This window comes from Engraulis encrasicolus, chromosome 5 (assembly GCF_034702125.1).
Source record: "Engraulis encrasicolus isolate BLACKSEA-1 chromosome 5, IST_EnEncr_1.0, whole genome shotgun sequence".
Lineage (NCBI taxonomy): Eukaryota > Metazoa > Chordata > Actinopteri > Clupeiformes > Engraulidae > Engraulis > Engraulis encrasicolus.
This window is the reverse complement of record NC_085861.1, coordinates 26,253,168-26,275,347: the sequence shown is the minus strand read 5'-3', so window position 1 is coordinate 26,275,347 and position 22,180 is coordinate 26,253,168. Positions and strand designations below refer to the sequence as shown.

At 45.4% G+C, this 22,180-nt stretch overlaps 1 protein-coding gene across 1 annotated transcript in view; it reads left to right on the top strand.

The window, feature by feature from the left end:
• Positions 1–22,180, top strand: part of ascc3 (activating signal cointegrator 1 complex subunit 3) — a 291,707-nt gene that overhangs the window by 4,268 nt on the left and 265,259 nt on the right. The window contains exons 3-4 of the mRNA XM_063199022.1: positions 63–213; positions 6,167–6,810. Coding sequence (XP_063055092.1) covers positions 63–213; positions 6,167–6,810 — 795 coding nt within the window. The remainder of the gene's footprint in view (positions 1–62; positions 214–6,166; positions 6,811–22,180) is intronic.

Below are 22,180 nucleotides of genomic sequence, written 5' to 3'. Positions count from 1 at the left end.
TATGAGAGGATGGGAAAACCAGGCTGTAATGAATCTTTTTTCCCTTATTCTGCCCCCTGCAGGCCAAACGTCAGAAGCGCCAGGAGCGCTTTGCCCAGGAGGGCCTGACCTGGCAGAAGCTGACGCAGTTCTTCACGCAGCACCTGGCCAAGCAGGAGCAGCAGGCTGCCCAACAGGAGCTCAAAGCTCTCCTACACGCCGCCAAGCAGATCGGTAATCAATTCGTCCGGCCTTAATGCTAGCTGACAAGTGGGGGCTAATCAACTCGCATCTGTTAGCAAACGAGCGGGATGGGCCAGCCGTGCTAATTAGTTAGGCTAACTCTGCTGAGCTGTTTCCTTTTACACAGACAGAGGTAGAGGCGGAGATAGAGCAGAGTGCACTTTTACTGCCAGCCCAGTCCAGTTAGTTAAAATATCGCTCAGCAGTGAAACGGCTGTGAAACTGCTGTGAAACTGCCTTGTCAAGACTGTTGGGTCGCATATTAATGAAGTTCTTTATGTGTGAATGTGAATCAGTGTCTAATCTGAAATCTTCACCAGTTACTACATAGCGAAGAAAATGGAAGAACTGGCCTCCCACAGCATGTACTGCAGTCTGTAGGGGTCGCTTGCGCTCCTCGGCAGCCTATGTGTTTTTAGGCTTTATGCCCCAACCACTCATGTTGCTATTAATATATAGGGGCATGTTTTGTGTCCATTAGGGCCTATTTCATATGCTCGCTGTATGTATTTTTCTGTTCATTTAGAAGGCAGAATGTGTATTTTATTTTGCCATTATGAAACGGTAAGTGGCAGTAGCCTCCAGTCTGGTCACCGCGGTGGTCCAACCTCTGCAGTCATTACCAGCTGTGAGTCATGCGTATGTGATTTGAGGGGTGTGTGTGTGTGTGTGTGTACTTTTGTGTCTGTGCGCATGTGTGCGTTTGTGTGTGTGGTTGCACAATCAAGTATGATTGTGTTTATATATATATGTGTGTGTGGGTGGGGAGATTGTTCTTTGGAATCACCTAAGTGCCAATGTGTAGGATGGGACCAAAATAAACATGTCAAATCACAAAGTGCCGCCGTGGTAACTGTCTAGCTTGGCAATGCCATTTAGCTGTTCTGACGCACACACACACACACACACACACACACACACACACACACACACACACACACACACACACACACACACACACACACACACACACACACACACACACACACACACACACACACACACACACAGCTTTTCCTCTTTCTCTTTCTTTCTGTCTCTCTTTCTTTCTTTCCTTTCTCTTTCTCTTTCTCTTTCTCTTTCTCTTTCTCTTTCTCTTTCTCTTCCTCTCTCCCTCTCTCTCTCCCTCTCTCTCTCTGACTCACAAGCTTACACAGACTTATGGTATTACTTTTTAGCTCCCCATCTCTTGCTATCTTACACACACTCACACATACACAGAGTTTGCTATAGCAGGAACGCACACTGAGGCCTCTCCCTCCTGCTACACCAGTGGTGTAGTCTACTTTTTTATGGTGGGTATACTGTATATTTGAGCATTTTTTGAAGTGGGTATACTGTATACATTTGTGCTATTCAAAACAATGGATCAATCAATTTTAAGTGGGTATACTGAAATCCCTGAAATTTAGAAGTGGGTATACTCCGTATACCCGCGTTCTACGTAGACTACACCACTGTGCGCACACACACACACACACACACACACACACACACACACACACACACACACACACACACACACACACACACAGAGACACACACAGACACACACAGACACACACAGACACACACAGACACACACAGACACAGCGTGTGCGTTGCTGCTCTAACAGGGCTACCTACTCCTGCTACCCCTCACTGCCACAGCGCTATTCCAAGCCTCAGGGTGGGTGGCTGTATCTAGGGATGTTGGAAGATTGGGGTGCATGTGTGTTTGTGTAAAGCGTATTTATGTATCGAAGGCAAAGGTGTGTGCGCGTGTGTGTGTGTGTGTGTGTGTGTGTGTGTGTGTGCGTGTGTGTGTGTGTGTGTGTGTGTGTGTGTGTGTGTGTGTGTGTGTGTGTGTGTGTGTGTGTGTATGTGTATGTGTGTGTGTGTGTGTGTGTGTGTGTGTGTGTGTAGGGAAGCTGACGGGGGGGACAAAGGGGTCGCTTTTCCCATGCCCAGGGAGACAGTCTGTCAGCCTCTCAAACAGGGGCCCAGAATGGGGTCCTCGATAAATTGTTTGTACTGGATTCAGGGCCCTTTCAGATGACTTTGTTCTGGGCCCAGAAAAAGCTGACAATGGCCCTGTATGCGTGCGTCTGTGTAGCAGTCTGTGTTTTTGTGCGAGGGTGGGATGGACCAAGGGGGGGCATGTGGGCATGGGAAAAACAGCGGGACAGGGATTGGAACCTGGCAGGGTCTCTGCACGCGTACGCCTAATCCTGATGCATCTTGGGAGAATATTGGAGATGCCCGCAGGCACCCCATGCAGAGCAGAAAGAGAGAGAGACAGATATAGATAGAGAAAGAGATGAGAGAGAGAGAGAGAGAGAGAGAGAGAGAGAGAGAGAGAGAGAGAGAGAGAGAGAGAGAGAGAGAGAGAGAGAGAGAGAGAGAGAGAGAGAGAGAGAGACAGATATAGATAGAGAAAGAGATGAGAAGGGAGACAGAAGGAGGACAGGAGTGAGGGGAAATAATAGATGGTGTGAATAGGAGGGGAGGAGAAGAGGAGAGGGGAAGAGTGAAGAATTAGGAGAGGGGAGGACAGGCGAGGTACGTCGTGAGGGGATGGATGGTGTGAATAGGAGAGAAGGACCAGAAGAGGAGAGGGGAAGAGTAAAGAAGAAGGAGGAGAGGGGAGGAGAATCACGAGGGAAGGAGTGAACAGGAGAGAATGAGCAGAGAGGAACAGTGAGGAAGAGAGGAATCGTGAAAGAGGAGAGGAGAGGAGAGGAGAGGAGAGGGGAGGAGAGGCACAAGGGAAGCAGTGAATGCAAAGAATAGATGGGGTAAACAGGAGAAAAGGAGGGAAGAAAAAGTGATGGAAGGAATGGGAAAGGAAACTGAGAGGCTGACGGTAGGGACACATACACGCGAATTCGCGAACTTTGCCATTCATTCCTATGAGAGAGGCGAAGGCAAGCGATGGCAAGCGACAGCAAGCGAACAGGGGCGAAGCGAAGCGAAATTATTAAAGAAAGTTTAATGTTATGCAAATGAGGAGCGAATTCGCCTGCCACGGCCCAATCAAATCAACAACATAACTGTTCCATTCCATTTGATTCGCCGCGACGACCTGATGACGGTTGAATTTCGCCTCTCTTCGCTTCGCCTTGCTTCGCCTCCTATGTGTCCCTACCGTGAGAAGGTGAGAAGGAGAACAGGACAGCATTGAGGGAGGGAAGGAGGGAGGGAGGGAGGAAGGAAAGAAAAGAGAAGAGAAAGGACAGGAGAGAGCAATGGATGAATGGAGAGATGGATGGAGGGAGGACAAAAGGCATTTGAGGGTTTTATTTATTTATTATATATCTGTTTACTTTTTCATTTTCTCGCTGGCGTTCTTGTAGGCAAGATGCTGCTCAGGACGAGAAGGAGCCCCGGTAGTGTCATGCAGAGATGAGATGTGGGCTGTGTGTGTGCACACATCTCATTGTCTGTGTGTGTGTGTGTGTGTGTGTGTGTGTGTGTGTGTGTGTCTGTGTGTGTGTGTGTGTGTGTGTGTGTCTGTGTGTCTGTGTGTCTGTGTGTCTGTGTGTCTGTGTGTCTGTGTGTGCGCACACCAGTAAAATGAGAATCACTGTGTGCATGCGTGTGTGTGTATGCCTAGCAGTAGAATACATGCACAAGAAGAAGACGAATACAAATACGTTTTTTTTCTACATTTTTTGGGGGTTCGATTAAGGAATTGCAATAGAGTACTTTGATAAAACAAGATGCACATTTGTTTGTGTCATGTCGACCCAATCATTCCTCCTCTCTGATTCTATTTGCCCTTCTCTATTGCTTCCACAGAGGCACAACAGACAGAGAAACAAAAGAAGCTCATATATTATGCAGTCATAAGATTGTCCTGACATAAACCCCACAGTGTTTGAAGCACCCCCAGTTCAGATTTGTTCAGTGAAGGGAAAGAAATTGTGCTGTAAAGTAGTGCTTTGTTTGTAGCTGTATCTCCCTTACACACATTCACATATGCGGCACGCACGCACGCACGCACGCACGCACCTCGCTTTCAGGTGGCAATGATGATCCATTCTCCGTGGTGTTGGATGTTGGAGCGAGGATGCAGATAGCGAGGGTGTATTTATGCATCTGTGTATGTGTGTGTGTTGGTGTGTGTATTTGCTTGTGACTGTGTCTCTTCGTGTGCGATTTTGGCGGACACCACAGGCCCAGATGCATCAGAAGAAATTGCCTGCAGCCTTTTTGTTTGTTATTTTAAACAGGAAGACAAGTGTTTTTCGTCCTGGGAGTCATTTGGATGGGGCTCAGCATTTTGTGGTAGTGGGGTGGTTTTTTTTATTTTATTTTGTTTTTCGTTGAGGGAATGGGATGGTGTTGGGGTTGTTGAGGTATTTGGGTATTTCAGTGTTTGTTGGGAAAGTGCCCCCCCCCCTCCATCAGTATGTTAGTCTTCTCTCTCTCTCTCTCTCTCTCTCTCTCTCTCTCTCTCTCTCTCTCTCTCTCTCTCTCTCTCTCTCTCTCTCTCTCTCTCTCTCTGTGTGTGTGGTTACTGTCAATATCTTACTGTATATCCTTAGTTTAACTGCACATTGGAGACTGGTCAAACGCAATTTCAAACTTCTGTGTTAACCCTGTTACATTGATTTTTGACAATGAAGTAACCCTTGACTTGACTTGACTTAACCATAAATGTACTTGTTCTTTTACTTTTACTCTGATGTTTGGTGGTGATCGGGGTATAGTGTGGCCAAGGGTGACATATAGTGTTCAATCTACCGTTTCTTCCTTTAATGACTTGTTTACCTGTTACAAAAATGCCTCACCAAACTGTGTTTGGAAATGCTTAAAAAAATCTTCCTCCATTGTTCTCTGTATGCCTCTTTCCATCCCTCCTTCCGTTTGTTCCTCCACCCTCTCTCGCCGCACCATATTTCTCTTTCTCCCGCTGCTTTTCTTTCTCTCATTTTGTTATATCCATCTTTTCCCTCGGTGGGCTGTTTCAGGCCTGCAACAGAATGCAGTGAAAAAACAACTGCTAAAAGCCTTCCTTAAATGCCCGGAAATGAGCAGCTACAGTGTGACACAGGCAGGCATGCAGAGGCAGAGAGATAGGAGAGGAGAGGAGAGGAGGAGATGGGAGGGAAGGAAGAGAGAAAAAGAGAGTGAGCATAAGGGCAAGCAAGTGCTGGATAAGTAGGAGAGAGACAGAGAGAGAGAGGGGGGAGAGGAGGGAAGAGGAGAGAGAAAAAAGAGAGGACAAGCAAGCAAAAGATGGAGGGAATAAATAGGAGATAGAGGGGGGTGGGGGGGAGTGATGCTTTCAGACCATTTTAATTGGTTTAAAGCCTTTTCATCTCGTCGTGTTCCGCTAAGCTCTCCACCACTCGGCTGTCCCTCTCTGACATTCTCTCACTCTAATTGGACAATTAGTCCTGATTCGCATTATTAAAGTGTAGTCTAGTTTGAGTGGCCTCCAACCCGCATGAGCACCAAAAGAAATAAAAAGAAATGAAATAAATCAAATAAAACTTGATGGCACGAGTCTAAGGCCCCCACTGCTACCTTTTAAACCCCTGGCCAGTTGACGGTCTCTGCTACTCTCACCTACATTGAGCACACGCAGTTAAGAGTCTTCACATATCTCCTTTAGACCACACAGGCTATCGAGGCTATTGTGGACGTGTGCGCATGTGTGCATGTGAGTGTGCATGTGTGTGTGTTTTACAAGACCGTAGTAAGATCTGTGGTGTGTGTTAAGGTGTTGTAGTTGGTCCAGACCTTAACCTCCCTTACATTGAACACATTACAGTCACTCTGGATCTGAAGCTTGTTTGTAGGTGTCTGTGACATGCTGTAATATCTTTTGCGTTTGTGTGTGTGTGTGTGTGTGTGTGTGTGTGTGTGTGTGTGTGTGTGTGTGTGTGTGTGTGTGTGTGTGTGTGTGTGTGTGTGTGTGTGTGTGTGTGTGTGTGTGTGTGTGTGTGTGTTGCAGTGGGTCCAGACCATGGGCAGGACACCATCGAGAGCGCGGCGGTCTTCCTGTTTGAGACACTGCTGTGCCGCGAGCACCTGGGCACGGAGGAGACGCGCGCCGTGCGCCAGATGTTCGGCCCGTTCCCCGCCACCGCCGCCGAGGCCTCCCTGGCCGCCGTCACGCGCCTCACCGCCACCGCCGGCGAAACGCAGACCGAGGCCTTTGTACGCACCCAGAGTGCCAGCCGGAACGGCGGAGGCGCTGTAACGTTGGGACGCAGTTCCGGCTCCAGCGCCACAGCGTTCGGACGCAACATCGCCTTCTCTCACGAAGGCTACACGCTGGACTGTCACGAGCCCCCGCCGTGGCTGGCCGGTACAGATGACGAGGAGGTGCAGGGGGGGCTGGGAGGGTTCGAGGGGTTCCTCAACAACCACGTGGCCGGAGCCCGAGCCGGGGCTGCCTCCTCCTCCGCTGGAGCCCAGGCTGGGGCGGGGAGCAGAGGAGCGGCGGTGGGAGACGCGGGGGCCTGTGTACTCAGGGAGGAGGTGGAGAAGTACCAGAACGCGGGGAACATGGTGAGCTCCAGCCCCGAGGAGCTGTGCACCTCCCTCTTCGAGATGTTGGCCTCCACCAGGAGCGACGAGGAACTGCAGAACGAGGTGAGGTTCATTTGGCTGCACTGGTATTGGCCCTTTTAACATCACTCACCTCAGATACCTTCAGTTCAATGGAAACTGTTAGTCGTTTTTCGAAAAATGGAACGTGTCTGATGTCATGGTAAAAAAGGCTGATTATGCTGCGGTTTATATTATGGTGCTGTCTTATGCTCATTCTCGCATTGTGGCATCCAGAAACGACAACAAATTGCAAATCTAAGCTACTAAGAGAAAAATCCTACTGTAGATGCGCTAGCATTAGCAACAACAAAAACACAAGCACATAGCTTGGGAAATGACGAGACAGTTCTCTTTCTTGCCACTCACTCACTCACTCACTCACTTGAGGAATGAATGGTTGGTACATCCATGAAGCTGGTGCCAGTCAGATGATCTGGATCTTGAAGTACTGTTAAGGTTCCAGTCTAGTTTCCTCCTGAAGGGCACATGTGCAACCAGCTGGCAGAATTCAAGAGATTCAAACACCTCAACTGCCCAGCTCCCCAATTCTCCGTTCCAATGCCTTCACTAGGGAAAAGCACCACAGCAAAAAGACGTTGAGATGTGGAGGCAATCTGTAAAGAATAGCGCATAGGTCATTTATTTGTGTTCAGCTTTTTAATTGGGATTCACATACTTTTTATGCTTTATCCAGACAGCCAAGGGGGGTGTGCATTTTAGTGCTGTATTGTACCATAGTCTGACTCATGCGTTATAGATGGGGTGTCTTCCCAGCGAGTGTAAAAAATCAAATATTGTTAATTTGCTGAAATGGAAGCGGAGGAGGCTTAACCCCGGAGGTGCCAGGGTTCATCGCTTTTTGTCAGCAGAGCAGACTTAGACGATGGTTCGGGCTGCAGACACAGCGGAAATAATGTGAAGTATTAAAACAGTTTGGCTTCGGAGGCCATCTTTGTGTCATAAAAGCCTTCTTTTTTACGTAACAAAAAAGTTTGCCTGGGCTGAGCAAGGCCGTTTCCTTTTTTATTGTGCTCATGTGATTGAAACGTCGGCTACATTGTCATTGCCTAAATGGTGACACTTTTGTATTCTTCCGTTCTTAGTCCACCAGGAAGCGAATGATTGGACTTTGCCAACTGTGACATGAATGATGCAACTCTCATCTAATGAGGACTGGTACCACAATTTCCATTTGTTTAACTTACCACAAAGTCAACTACACGGTGTGAGTCATATTTTCTCTGTGCCATATGAACGATAAATGGACTGCATTTATATACAGTGCTGTAGCGCTTTCGAGCACTCAAAGAGCTTTACATTTATGCCTCACATTCACCCATTCACTCTCACTTTCATACACTGGTTGCCGTGGCTTCTACGCAGGGTACCACCCTGCCACCAGGAGCCTTTTGGGGTTCAATGTCTTGCTCAAGGACAGATCGAGGAAAGTCAGACAGAGCGGGGTGGGCCTGAACCTGCAACTTTCTAGTTGCTGAACAGGCTCCTCTACCAACTGAGTCACCACCGCCTTAAAGACCAGGTTTGCTGTCAGGCCAACCAGAAGGGTGCTGATGCCTGAACCAAAGAGCTTACCTGCGAACAACCCGCGTTCACCTCAGTTTGTGTACGTTACTGCATGTGACCATGTGTCAACTGGATGAACCTTCTGATGTGCTCCTTCTGACGAAGACCCAAGTATTTTTGGTTTGCATTGGGAACCAACTTTCCGGTTCCCAAACAGTCTGATCAGTCAGTTTGAGGTTCAGTGCGATTACAAACACCGGGAATGGCCACTTGCATCTTTTGCATTTTTGCACATTGGACTGGGCTCTTGAATCTCCATGACTCTCATTCTTTATCCTGTTATTTCTCATTTGCTTTTATTTTGTATGTTACTCCCAGTCTATATATGAAATGGTTGGGGACCTTATGTGACTTATGTGGCTGTGTTGACCTGCGTCCTTGAATTTATGTTGTTTTTTATTATTTGGTGTCTGCTCTGTGTGTGTTTAAATACTACAACTGAATTTTCTCCTTGGCGACAAATGAACTTGCATTTGAATTGGTTGTCTGGGTGTCTGCGAGAAATCACTGTGGACATTGGGACCGACCTCCTACAGGGTGCCCCTAGACGGCCATGAGGGATGAATGCAGCTTGAGGGGATGTGGAGTTGGGAAGATGGATGAGGACTAGGTATGGTACGGTTTGCGTAGCAAACCGAAACCGTACGGTTTGCATGTCACGGAACGGGGTAGTGCGCAACCGCACGGTGCCCACGGTTTCAAAAAAAAAAAAAAAAAGCCACCTGCGGACGACGCAATTAAAATCCTACTACTTTTACAAGCATACAACACAAAGACTACGTAGGATATTGAGTGTTGAAAGACTGATTTTTATCAGCCAACTGAAAGGCATAATGTAACAGCATGCACCAGCTGACTAGGCTACAGTAGCCTACGCAACTGCAGGTCGGTCAGCAGCGTCTCCCTTTCCCCCCTCTCTCTCCACGTTAACGCAAGCGACTGCCCCCAGCCTTTATTCTGACCAATTTCAATTAAATGATCATGAATTTACAAAAAATGACAGATTAGCAGAACAAAGTAGACTATGACTTACGTTACAGTAGCCTAGTGTAGGCGATATCCACGTGACATTGAATGGGGATTCCAGACGGCAAAATGCGAGATAATTGAACATGTCCACCCAAGGAGGTCTACATAAGTCCACCAGATTCACTGCGCTGTCCTTAACTGGAATCAACTGTATTCCTGATATGTAGCCAGTTAAACTCTGATGGAATGAAGGGAACTTTGTGCTGTTGCCTAGTTAACATTGATTTTTAACACTATAACCAAAATAAAATTTGACTGTTTTAACAGTCTCAGCTTCACAGGAGTTTTTTGAAACATTCTTGTGTATTGTATACACTTCTAAAAAAAACGATCTTTTTAAATTATTTGTTACCTTAACTTTTACATTTTAACATAACTTAACCCTCTCACTTGTTCACTTAAAATTGAATTTGACTTCTGATTTTACTTCTATGCTTCTCACGGCCGGCAGTTTCATGATAGGAAGCAGCTGATTCATCCTAAGCGCAAAACTCGCAGAAAGCGGTATCAAAATAAAAGTCCAATTCGTTCTCAATGTGTCATTCACCAAAATAGAATACTGCACTGACCTAATGGTCCCATTGCCTAGGAGTGTAGCTGTTTTATTTTTACACGTCAAATGTGTTATAGTATGTACTTTCAGTAACTTACAAGTTAAATGAAGTCAAATTCAACATGATAAGCTTACATTTTCATTCTAATTTTTATATTATACATTTTCAGTGCATAATAAATTTTATTTATTAAAAAAAAAAAAAAAAAAAAAACAGAACCGCACAAAACCGAAAACCGTGACCTTGAAACCGTGGCATGGACCGAATCGTGTCTTTTGTGAACCGTACCACCCCTAATGAGGACTAGACCAGGCAGGAATTCTTGTTAATGACATTTTGTGAGCTAATTACTTCCACTCACTTCCAGAAGTGTCTCAGAACTTACTAATGCTGCAGCAGGGCCAATGGGTCCACCTGTCTGTCTCTGTGCCTTTCTTTCTTTCTTTCTTTCTTTCTTTCTTTCTTTCTTTCTTTCTTTCTTTCTTTCTTTCTTTCTTGCTTTCTTTTCTTTCTTTCTTCTCTCTCTCTCTCTCTCTCTCTCTCTCTCTCTCTCTCTCTCTCTCTCTCTCTCTCTCTCTCTCTCTCTCTCTCTCACCACCTTACACCCTTGCACTGTCTGTGTGTGAGAGCAGAGAGACCTTTCTGGTGGTCTCTGGGGTGTGGTGTGATCTGACAGTGTGTGGGCCTTTGTCAGGTATGTGTGTGTGTGTACGTGCGCCCATGCGTGCGTGCGTCCATGCGTGCGTGCGTCCATACGTGCGTGCGTGCGTGCACTCGCATGCATGAAGACTCTGGCCTTTAGTGCTGTATGGAGTGTAGGTAGCCTATGTGTGTGGTTTTTTTTAATTTTTTTTTACTAAAGGCCAAGCGCAATGTGTGAAGAAGCCTTGAGGTGTGTGCAGTTCAAAGGGCAGACATACAGCCTGTACTGTAGAGCAGGCAGCAGCAGTTCCCTGGAATGAGCATACTGCACTGCACTGTACAGTACAGTACTGGACAGCAGAGCCAATACACTCACGCCTCAACGGCCCAGTGAAAGTGCTGGGCTGCCGTGCTGCCAGAGCATTGCTATAGTTAATTGACCTTTTAGCACCTGTAACTGGCACACAGTAGGGTTTTTTCCCCTCAGCATATTTCACTTCTGTTCCAAGTACAGTAGACTCATCGCCGGGGCACTTTCAAGCCTTTATGTAGCCTCTATTGTGAGATGAATCATTTGGAAAGCCTCGATCATGTCAACAATGCTGAACATACAGTAAATGAATACTGGGGAATCAGAGACAGTCCTGTTGGGTAAGACTTGCATGCAATCAAAAGCAAAGCAAGACAGTTTAAACAGAGAGGTGAGTTTGGATGATGGGGTGGCAGGACACTTCAGATGTACTACACTTCAAATTGTGTATGTGTGTGTGGGATTGAGATAAGTGATACGGTGAAGCCCATGTGGTGGGGTGGTGGGACACTTAACAAAGTGTGTGTCTGTGTGTGAGTGTGACATGAGCAAGTGAGGATCTTCTGCCATTTACCTCGGTCTTGCCTGCTTCCTCTGTTCCATTCTGCTGAGACGACCTAGCTCATCTCAAAAAAGGAATAGGCTGCACTAAAAGAGACTGCTGTGGGCAGGCAAAGGGGGGATTATTCGCACGATAAGCAGCACCGAATGGACCCGTCTTTCAATAGAGCAGCAGAATGTGGCTGAACCGAACCTGTCGCTCTGTCAGGGATACTACAGTACGCTGCCAGAGCTGTGTAACAGGCGGGCCCATTCATTTTGGCCTGTCAGCTGAGGAGTGGAGTGGAGTGGAGGAGTGGAGGAGCGAATGACTAAGTGAGCGCTGAATGGAGGTCTGACAGAATGGATAAAGATGAATATAAAACGCATACACACAGTCGAGAAGAAGGACTGTGAATGCCGCTTTTCAGCTGTTGAAGGTACAGATTAAGATGTGAAGGCTTCAAGTACGTATTTGGCTTTAGTTATATGGAGGACGGAGACATTTATTGCAGCATTATGTGGATCACACAGATGAACATCTGATGGGCAAGCACTGTGTGTCGTGCATATCGTGATATACTCAGTGTGTTACATTGTAGCGTTTAATGCAGAATAAGTGCAGTCTAGTCTATGGCTCATAGCCTGTATTAGGCCATGTTTACATCTATGTTTGTAAATGTAAACACAACCATTTGGGTCTTTTGGGCCTCCGTAAATGGAGTTCTTGATCCTTAAAACCGGTATTTTTACAACCAGAGTTTTCTAAAACACCTGTTTCAGTGGTGATCTACATTCTGTCTAAACGGGATAAAAATATGTAATTGGGTAAAACAATACGATTCTAAAAATATTTCCTATTTTTATAAAATATGAAATATACATTTCCTCTTATCTTAAACTTGTAGTCAAGGCCGCATAAACCCAGACTCTTCCAAGACCAGTGAGTACTATCAAGACTGAGACCCAGACAGCTAAAGTCGAGACCAAGACATCAAGTTATCGCCAAGACCTCAAGACGTCAAGCTCTAGTCTGTGCTGTGTTGCACAGACAAAAATAATTTGCTCTCCAGCCAAAATGTGCGACCCTACTCTGGACTCGAGCCACATTTCTGCACAGCAGGCCATTGGTGACTGGCTGCTTCGCTAGTCTGGCTGATTGCCAAGCCTATGTCTCTGACCATTAGTTGTCCAGCTTGCCGAACTCTTTTTCATTACAGCAGTGTCTAAACCAAGACAACCAGTCACCCCTAGCATAGTGCGAGAATGTTGCATGATGCACATGCATAAATTAGGTCAGTGGTGCGCAAACTGTGGTACGCGTACCACTGGTGGTACTTGAGACATCTCTGGTGGTACTTAGAATAATTAATTTTTTGTGCATTGATTTGAAGGCTGATCAAGTTGTTGCAGTTGAAAATGTGTCTTTTGGTCTCACATTTTGTAATATTGACTGTATTAATCTGAAAACATAATGCAAAACAATACTAGGCAAGCAAGAAATTTAAAAACAAACTGCACTGAATGTGACCGTAGCTGTTTATGCCATTATGAACCTCTCCTGTATTGACTGGTAAAAGTGAATATGGAAGGCCTTTATTGCAAATATTCTAATGGTGGTTGTCAAGGTGGTACTCGGAGAGCTCAATATTTTCTCCGGTGGTACTTCACACAAAAAGTTTGAGAACCACTGAACTAGGTTGTTGGATGCGCACCTCTAGTTTCACTGATGTAATCTACAATAATTCTACTAATAAGCTCCGGTGATGTGCTTTCTTTGCTCTCTGTTTCCCCTGTGTCAGTGTAATATACTGTACATGTTAAGTGCATCAGGCGTGCGTGTGTGTGTTTGCGCTACACCTGTGGTTGGTGGTGTTTGCGTATACATGTGTGTACTGTTACCTTACTGTATCATTGACTGTTTCGCTATATCTGTGATCAGGTGGGTGTTTGTGTGTGTGTGTGGTTGCGGGCTTGTGCGTGTGTGTGTGTGCGTGTGCTTGTGTGTCATGCTACCCCTGTCGGCAGACACAGGCCATAAGGACGGGAACGCATGCAGGCGAAACGAGCGAAGGGAAGAGAGGTGAAATTCAGTGCTCCAATCTGACAGCTCAACGGTCATCAGGTCCTCGCGGCGAAACAAATAGAATGGAACATTGATTTGATTGGTCACCACAGGTGAAATTCGCTCCTCATTTGCATGATAGTAAACTTGGTTGAATATTTTCGCTCCGCTTCCCTCCTGTTTGCTTGCCTTCACTTCCCTCGTAGGAGTGAATGGCGAAGTTCGCTTGGCTTGGCCAAATTTGTGTGAATGTGTCACTGGCGTAAAGGGCCGTACACACACATCGCTGCTATTTACCAGCTTCTCGCTTGCTCACCTACTCGCCTCTCTTTCATGGAACGTTCGCTGAAAGTTCCCGCGGCTTTAACTGCCAATGAACAGGCAAGAAGCACCGAACTCTGCCTTCCAATTGGTTACTCGCTTACTCGCCTCGCTCGAAGATAAAATATTTTCAACTCGGGATCCGCCCACATTGCATCGCTTGTACAGTACTCGCCTACTCGCCTGCTAGTCTCGCCGCTGGAACACATTGACATTCTATTGAGTTCATTTGCGGAGCGAGTAACTAGCAGCGACGTGTGTGTACGGCCCTTTAGGATAGGAGTCTGGCTCCCACTCTCAGGCCTGGGCCTCAGTGGCATCACCTGAGCTCCACTTTCATCAACCTACGATATGTCAGCTTAAGACGCATGGTAGTGGGAGCTTATGAGGAGTGTGTGTGTGTGTGTGTTTGTGCTATGTCTCTGCAATCAGCTGTTTCTCTGTGTGTGTGTGTGTGTGCGTGTGTGTGTGCTTGTGCGTGTGCGTGTGCGTGTGTGTGTGTGTGTGTGTGTGTGCGCGTGTGTGTGCGTGCGCGTGAACGTTGGTGTATGCACAGCAAGCTATCCCAGCTCTCAATCTCACACTTTGGTCTGGGCCCCAGACAGGGGGTGAGGGGTAGCCGCATCACCTGAGCTCCATTTTAAATAAGTGATGGACAGCTTTCCACAGAGCTCCGCAGCACTCCGACCAGGCTGATTTGGTTACTTCCCGCAGGTGGGTTGATATTGCGGAGGTGATGAGGGGAGATGTCTGAGGCTCTGTGGAAGGACGGTTTTCAAAAAGTAGAGATGGGTGGTTGTAGTTTTAGTAGGAGGGTAAGGAAGAGGTGATGAGGGGAGCTGCAAGACTGACTGTGTGGAAGGAAAGCTTGCTAAAAAGAGTTGGGTCGGGGTTGTGCATTGAAGCAACGATTGGTGCAGGGGGGGAGGTGCAGATAAGAAGATGGGTGGCTGTGGTGGAACTTTGAGGGAGGAATGGGAGGAGGTGGAAGGGAAGAGGGGGTGAGGTGAGGTGTCAGACTGTGGGGAAGGAGGGCAGACAAGGGGCAGTTGAGTATGTGAGGTTGTAAGTTGAGTGTAGAATGTAAAAGGAGCAGTCCACATGAGGAGGAGGTGGAAGGTTGAGATTTTTGGGTGTGATAATCCACTAAAAAGAAAAAAAAAACAAATTTAATCCACACAATATTGGCATTATCTGTGGTGTGACGTGCTACTAGTAAAACATCATTGACCCACCTACAGGTGGAGATGGTGAGGGCAGGTTTTGAGTTGTGGTGAAGAGGTGGTGAAAAGGACAGCTGAAGTATAGTACTAGGTGGTTATTGAGATGAGGAGGAGGTAAGACGAGGAGATGATGTTGAATGTGTGGAGCTCTAGGGACCAAAGCTTGAGCTGGCACACCTGTCTTCTTCATGTCATTCAAGCACTCCTCCTTCACACCCTCTCCCGTTACACAGCAGCACAGGCGAGCCCTGATGAGCCGCCCACTGATGACTTACCTGAACTTTAAACTAAGTGAGACCGGATTAGTGTAGGCTCACTGTGGAGGTGTGGAAAACCACGACCGCATGCGTCCGTCAAAGCATCACCAAGTGGGTTTCGTCTTCCGTCGCCCCAGAGGACGTTGAAAGCGGAATTTGCTCTCATTTGAGCTACAAGACAAACAACCCGCTCCTCCCAACTTACTTAAATGGCTGCAGCCCAAGAATGGCTTCAAAGTGGATTCAGAAGTAACATCCTAAGCACCCTGTTCAATGTTGGATGAACCTCCGGAATTGCTTTGGAAGCATTAGCTTTAAGTTGGAAACACAACCTGGTGTTAGTTTAAGACTGTCTTAGGCATGTGTTGGAACTAAGTGTGCGTGAGAGTGTTGTGTTGTGGAGAAGTTGTGTGGTTGTGAGAGTGTACAAACCCCAACTCCGATGAAGTTGGGACGTTTGGTAAACAGTGAATAAAATCAAAATGCTATCATTTTCAAAACATTCAATCTATTCATTAGATGGAGAATAGTGAAAAGACAACATATTAAGTGTTAAAACCGAGAAAAAATATTGTTTTGGGGGACATATGTACTCATTTCTAATTTGATAAATCCAACACGTCTCAAAAGAGTTGGGACGGGGACAATAAATGGCAGCAAATGTCGAGGAAGACTAAAAACAAAACAAAAGACAACACTTAACAGTTAAATACATTAACCGATGAGATGATTTTATATAAAAAAACAGTGTTAATTCCTATCTTGGACATGATTTCACCAGCTTAAATGGTGGGTGTATTCCTTGTCATGTTTTGCAATGTTTTCCTTTCTGTAGTGCTTACAGTGTGACAGGTCTTGACCAAAAACCCACCATTTTATCACCTGCTGGTCCTTATGATGGAGCCAAACTGTTAAAACATAGTAGAGAATGCAATTTGACCTTACTATTAGGGGTGTGCAAAATAATCGTCATATCGATGCATCGCGATTCTTACTCTCACGATACAATGCATCGATTCATGACAAGGTATCGTGATACTTATTTTCTCAATATACTGCATGGATTCATGACAATTGATTATTTGATAACAATAAAATTCGATTTGCCACGGGTTATTTTGTTCAGTAGAGAATAGGTCATATTTCTGTTGTGATGTAAGCTCTCTCCCAGATGATAGAATGCTTAAATAGAATGAACTGACTTAAGAAAGCTACACAGCAACTGACAAATAAGCTGTATTTTACACATTTACTGAAGTAAATATCGCAATGCATCACAGTAGTACATGAATCGCAATGCATCGTGACAGAATCGCATCGTGGCATGTGTATCGTGATGCGCATCGAATCGTGAACCCTTTGCCAATACCCACCCCTACTTACTATGTGGCAGTAATCGAAGATCTCCCTTCAAAATATAATGCATGAGTGGCTTTTCATGCTGTTTAAAACCCATTTATACCATTCAACACTGTATTTAACTCTACATATGAGTGAGAACAGCTTAACCAATGCACTACTGCACCCGCATGCCATCATGGAGACTGACTTTTGAAGCTAGCACTAACACAAGTTGGATGGTCCATTTTCACTGTAGCACAGGATGTGCAATGCTCTATTATTGTCAAAAAGAATGGACTTCTACAACTTCTGCTGACTTCTGTAAGCAAAGGACAGTTTCCCATGTCTTCTGGGTCTATTTCAAGTGAGTTCAGGTGCTTAGGAGAATGTTACACCCCTGTATCATTTTCATGCATTAAGCATTCTTAATATGATACATTTTCAATAGCTCTAATTCCTGTAGTGCTAGAGTGAGACTACAGCCAATATATATTTCATGAAGTCATGAACCTATACAATGATTTTATTAACAAAAATATGTCTTATATACACTCAATCGTGGTAAATCAAAGGGAATTAAAAAATGTATGTAATAACTATGGTAATTATTCCCTTTGCATCTTTAATTCTGAGTGACTCAGCCTCTCTGTGATGATCTTATACCTGGACACCTATATTGTCCGTCAGTACAATTCATTTTGAAATGTTCTTCTTTGTTGTTTTATCTTATTTGGATGTTTACTAAATTTCACTGATCCCCGTCCCAACTCTTTTGAGACGTGTTGGATTTATCAAATTAGAAATGAGTACATATGTCCCCCAAAACAATATTTTTTCTCGGTTTTAACACTTAATATGTTGTCTTTTCACTATTCTCCATCTAATGAATAGATTGAATGTTTTGAAAATGATAGCATTTTGATTTTATTCACTGTTTACCAAACGTCCCAACTTCATCGGAGTTGGGGTTTGTAGTTTGTGTTAGTTTAGGTGGTGTTTTTAATATTGGATATTTGTTGTATTCTCATTCTCACTCTCTGCTTTCTTAAGCACACCTGCTTGTATCTCTTTGTCATTGAAACCTTTCCTTCCTAATTCCACTGGTCTCTTTTGATTCCCTCTCTCTCTCTCTCTCTCTCTCTCTCTCTCTCTCTCTCTCTCTCTCTCTCTCTCTCTCTCTCTCTCTCCCTCTCTCTCCCTGCCTCTCCCACTCCTTTTTAAACTCTGGCTAGCATTTGTTTTTCTATTTGTATCTCATTTTGTTTGTCTTTATGTCTGTCTGTTTATCTTTTCCTCTGTCTGTTAGTCTATCTAATGGCCTGTGTCACTCGGTCACTCAGTCTGGCTTTTGCCCTCGAGTCCTTGTCTGCCAGTATACTCCTCTCAGTGTGCCCGTGTCTGTGTCTGTCTGCTCTGTGTGCCAAAAGCCTGGTGTCATCATGCCGCTTAATGAGTGCTGTAGAGGGCGATTTATGGATTTGTCCCCTGATAAAGCTACAGCACAATGCAGGCGTAAGTACAGCTCTATGCACACAGCCGCCTGGCCCGGTTCATGCCAGGACACCCCTCTAGTTAAGTGTCTCCTGCAGAATGCTTGTCGAGGTGTTGGAGGCTAGCCGGTGTCAGAGAGATGCAACTATCATCATCAGGGGTGCTCAGACTTTTTCAACATGTGAGCTACTTATTGAGATGGGTGTGTGGAAGTGATCTACTGGGGGTTCGGGGGAGAACATTTGAAAATACAGCTGTTAGAAATGCAATTTTAACACAATATGAAAATGTATTTGTAGGCCTATATAGGCCTACACATCAATAATAATGAAAGGTGAATCAGCGGTGAATAACAACCTCATACAGACCTTATTTAGGCCTACTGTAAATTACGCCTGTTTTTGATCACAAAGGGAGACCATAGTAGGCTATCAAGTTTATGATAAATGTAATTTTCATAAATGAACATAATATGAATGAAGTTATTGATGTGCCCTCTTGGTTTTTGGACAGATTTTATGTAATACCCTTTTCACTTTAATATGAGTGCAGAGCTATTTTCTCCCTCCCTGAAGTGTTATTTCATGTGTGCATGCTTGCTGTCACCTATTTGAAGGGTTGTTGGTTTGGGATTTCGTGGAGGACTTTTTTAATGCCGCTGTGAGACAGTAGCGGTGGGTGGAATTTTTGATTAGGGAAGCACAATACAGAATAGTGCAGGTGACGTCAGCATAAGAGGTGATAGGCATGGATTTCAGTTCTTGCCTATTTAATAGGCCATGATGAGGTTTGCAGCAAGTGAAACGTGTAAGTAAAAGGGACACAAGCTTGCTCCACAAAAAAATCCCAAACTGTTTTGAGATGTGCACGATGCAAGGGGTCACTAGAGAATGCACAGGTTAGCCTACATAGGCTAAAAAACCTCGGATATGCTCTCAGATATCGGCTACCAACCATTCCAGTGCAAGTCCATCACCACAAAACCGGAGACCTTTTGTAACCTAACAGACAAGCGTCACAAAATAGTGAGAGATCCCCATCAGCCCAGCCCCTGCACGAAAGAAGAGAATAATAACTTAAACAACAACAAATGCGCTGTCTTTCTGCTTGTTGTCACACGCGCCCTACTGTTATTCGTGATGACGGCCAGGAAATATTGTGCAATACTGAGGAAACCATCAAAGCATTGAGTGGGCCTCGGGTGCTAGCGTCAGTGCATCTGCCACGAATGACTTTATCCAGCATTGACCACAACAACAGCCAATAAGACGTCCTTGATTACAGCACATTAAACACCTCTCTCACCTCTCTTTTCTACAACCGACAGTGGGCTACGCTGCGCACAACAAAAGCACCATCGGTAACTTTACGACAACATAATTTGCCATCACCGCATTGAACATCGAGGCACTCGGCGGTGCTATTACATGTAGTAAGCTAAACATGACTTACCCACCAGTTGCCTCTCGAATTAGGTTCATCAAATCATCAAATCGCCTATCCAATTCCTTTGCAAATCATAAATTGTATGGTCCAAATACTGTCCCTGTAGGAATCCCAACACCGGTCTCAAGAAAAGTTCTCTTTTGCTCTCCATGGTGTCAATATAAAACTCTGTACAGTCCGTGAATGAGACTGAAGAACAGCGCGGGTAAAGTGTCATCTCTCTTACAAAATACTTATTTGATATTGGTGGTCAACAGCTTTAGGGCGGGTTTATTAGAGCCAACTTCCAATCACTACGAGAAAGTCAGGAGAAGCACATCCGTCTAAAATTTACCCAGGAAGTTTTTCCATACAATGCACAGCATTACAGCCGCACTCTGATTGGCCAATGCTCCTCAATGTTTTATCAATCGGCGGCAAGAGCTCTGGTGAAGCAACAAGCTGTTGCTGTATGCATGCTTCCCCTCATACACGGCAGTAGCCGAACTAAAAGACTGCTCGTCGCCATGGTTACTCCTCAAACAAAATCTTGCACTCGTGGGGAAATGTGGTAGAAATCATAGCCTAGATGTTAAAATAACTGCAATTTTAACCCGCCCCTGGTTGAAATTAAATGTAGCATTCATGAAAATACAGTATATAGAATCTTGACAATATTGATCAATAAATATGGTTCGTTTTTGAGCTGAGTTCCAGTAGGCTGTGCTTCCCCTAGCTTCCAATAGGAGTCGCCACTGCTGTGAGAAGTAGACAGAACAGCGGTTTGCGGGCGTTTGGCGTTTTCACGTGGATGATATTGTCTTCGTGGACGTTACAGACATCCCTAGTTCCAAAAAATAAACAAGGAGACATCTACTGAATGGACCGAAAATCGCGCTCTCTGTCTAGCGGCCGCGCTGAACAGACCATTTGAAAAGACGCGCCTGCACTCAGGTTAAACAGGCACACATCATTCACTCTCCCCTCGCACGCGTGCCTATGAAATCTAATCGAAGTAGCCAACTCCACGCTCAATGCGGGAGTTGCATCTTGCCTGCACTTCTCAGAGCATTGTTTAAAAGGGGGGGAAATCAGGGGATTGCCGGTGTTCGGGCGGTTGTTTTCTTCTCTGGCTGTTTCTTTTGAGCGGTGACGCTGCCTGTAGGCTACTAACTGAACATATAGCGCACGGTATCGGCAAACGTCTCGTGCCGTCCTATTTTTTTGTGCTCCGATGTTATGACTTATGAAGAGTTTGAGTGTGGCGCTTGACGGTTATCCTCCTTATCTGAAGACGTCGTTGTGTTTATGGTAGGCTATACCATACAGTGTAGGGCAGTGAAGACGCCTGGAGTTAGCCTGTCAGATCCTGGGTATCCATAGGGAACTTTTTTTTTTTTTTTTTTAAGTGTCCTCCTATCTACCAATAGGCCTACTGCCGATCGACCTATTGAGCACCCCTGATCATCATCATAGGGGCAGCCCCGTGGCCTAGTGGTTTGGGAGTAGGCCTTTCAATATGGGTGTTGTAGGTTCAAATCCCACCTGACCTCTCCCTACACCTCCATTCCTGGCTTAGTAAGTGTCCTTGAGTAAGGCACCTGACCTCACATTGCTTCAGGGACTGTAACTAATATCCTGAACAAAATAACTGCAAGTTGCTTTGGATAAAAGCGTCATCTAAGAGTAATGTAATGTAATATGATGTATTCATTGGAAAGCTGAAATCCTGCAGTTTCATATAAAATATGATAAACTAAAATAAACAGCATTGCAATTTGTCGGTTAAGCAACTATGGAAATTTCACACATACAAAAGAAATTCGCAAAAAAATATTTTCGGGGGTTCTAGTCAAGGTGGTAGGTGTGCTGGGGGAAACCCTGCAGTCAGTGGATCGACCAATCAGCTCATTTTTCCTGTTCATGAGTCAGCCAATCAGGACGTCTTCCTAGTTATTGGGTCAGCCAATTAGCCAGTTGAAGCAATACTGTAATGAATACACACCAGTTTTTTTTCTGCTTGTCTATTGTCCACTCCTCTTATCTCCTTCTATGTTTCTTTACCTCTCCTATCCTCTACCTATCCTTTCCTTCCTCCTCCTACATCCCTCCCTTTTTTCATTCCTCTCTTTGCTCCTTATTTTCCTCTCCTCTCTATCTTTTATCTCATGTCATGCCTCACTCCATCACCTTCTCCTCTTTTGTTGGGGCTGTAGCTCTCATGTGTGCATGTGTGCCACTGTAACCCTGGCCCAAATGCCACACACACACACACACACACACACACACACACACACACACACACACACACACACACACACACACACACACACACACACACACACACACACACACACACACACACACACACACATACATACACACACACACACACACACACACACATACACACACACACACACACACACACTTTTTCTCACCCTCTCTCCTTCTCTCTCTCTCTCCTTCTCTCTCTCTCTCTCTCTCTCTCTCTCTCTCTCTCTCTCTCTCTCTCTGCTGGCTGTGTGGTAGCTCTTGTAGCTACAAGACATTTTCGATGTTTCTCACGTACTTGACATTTGGGAGGAAAGGAAGCTCTCGGACTACCATCTTTAGATGTAGGACGCCCT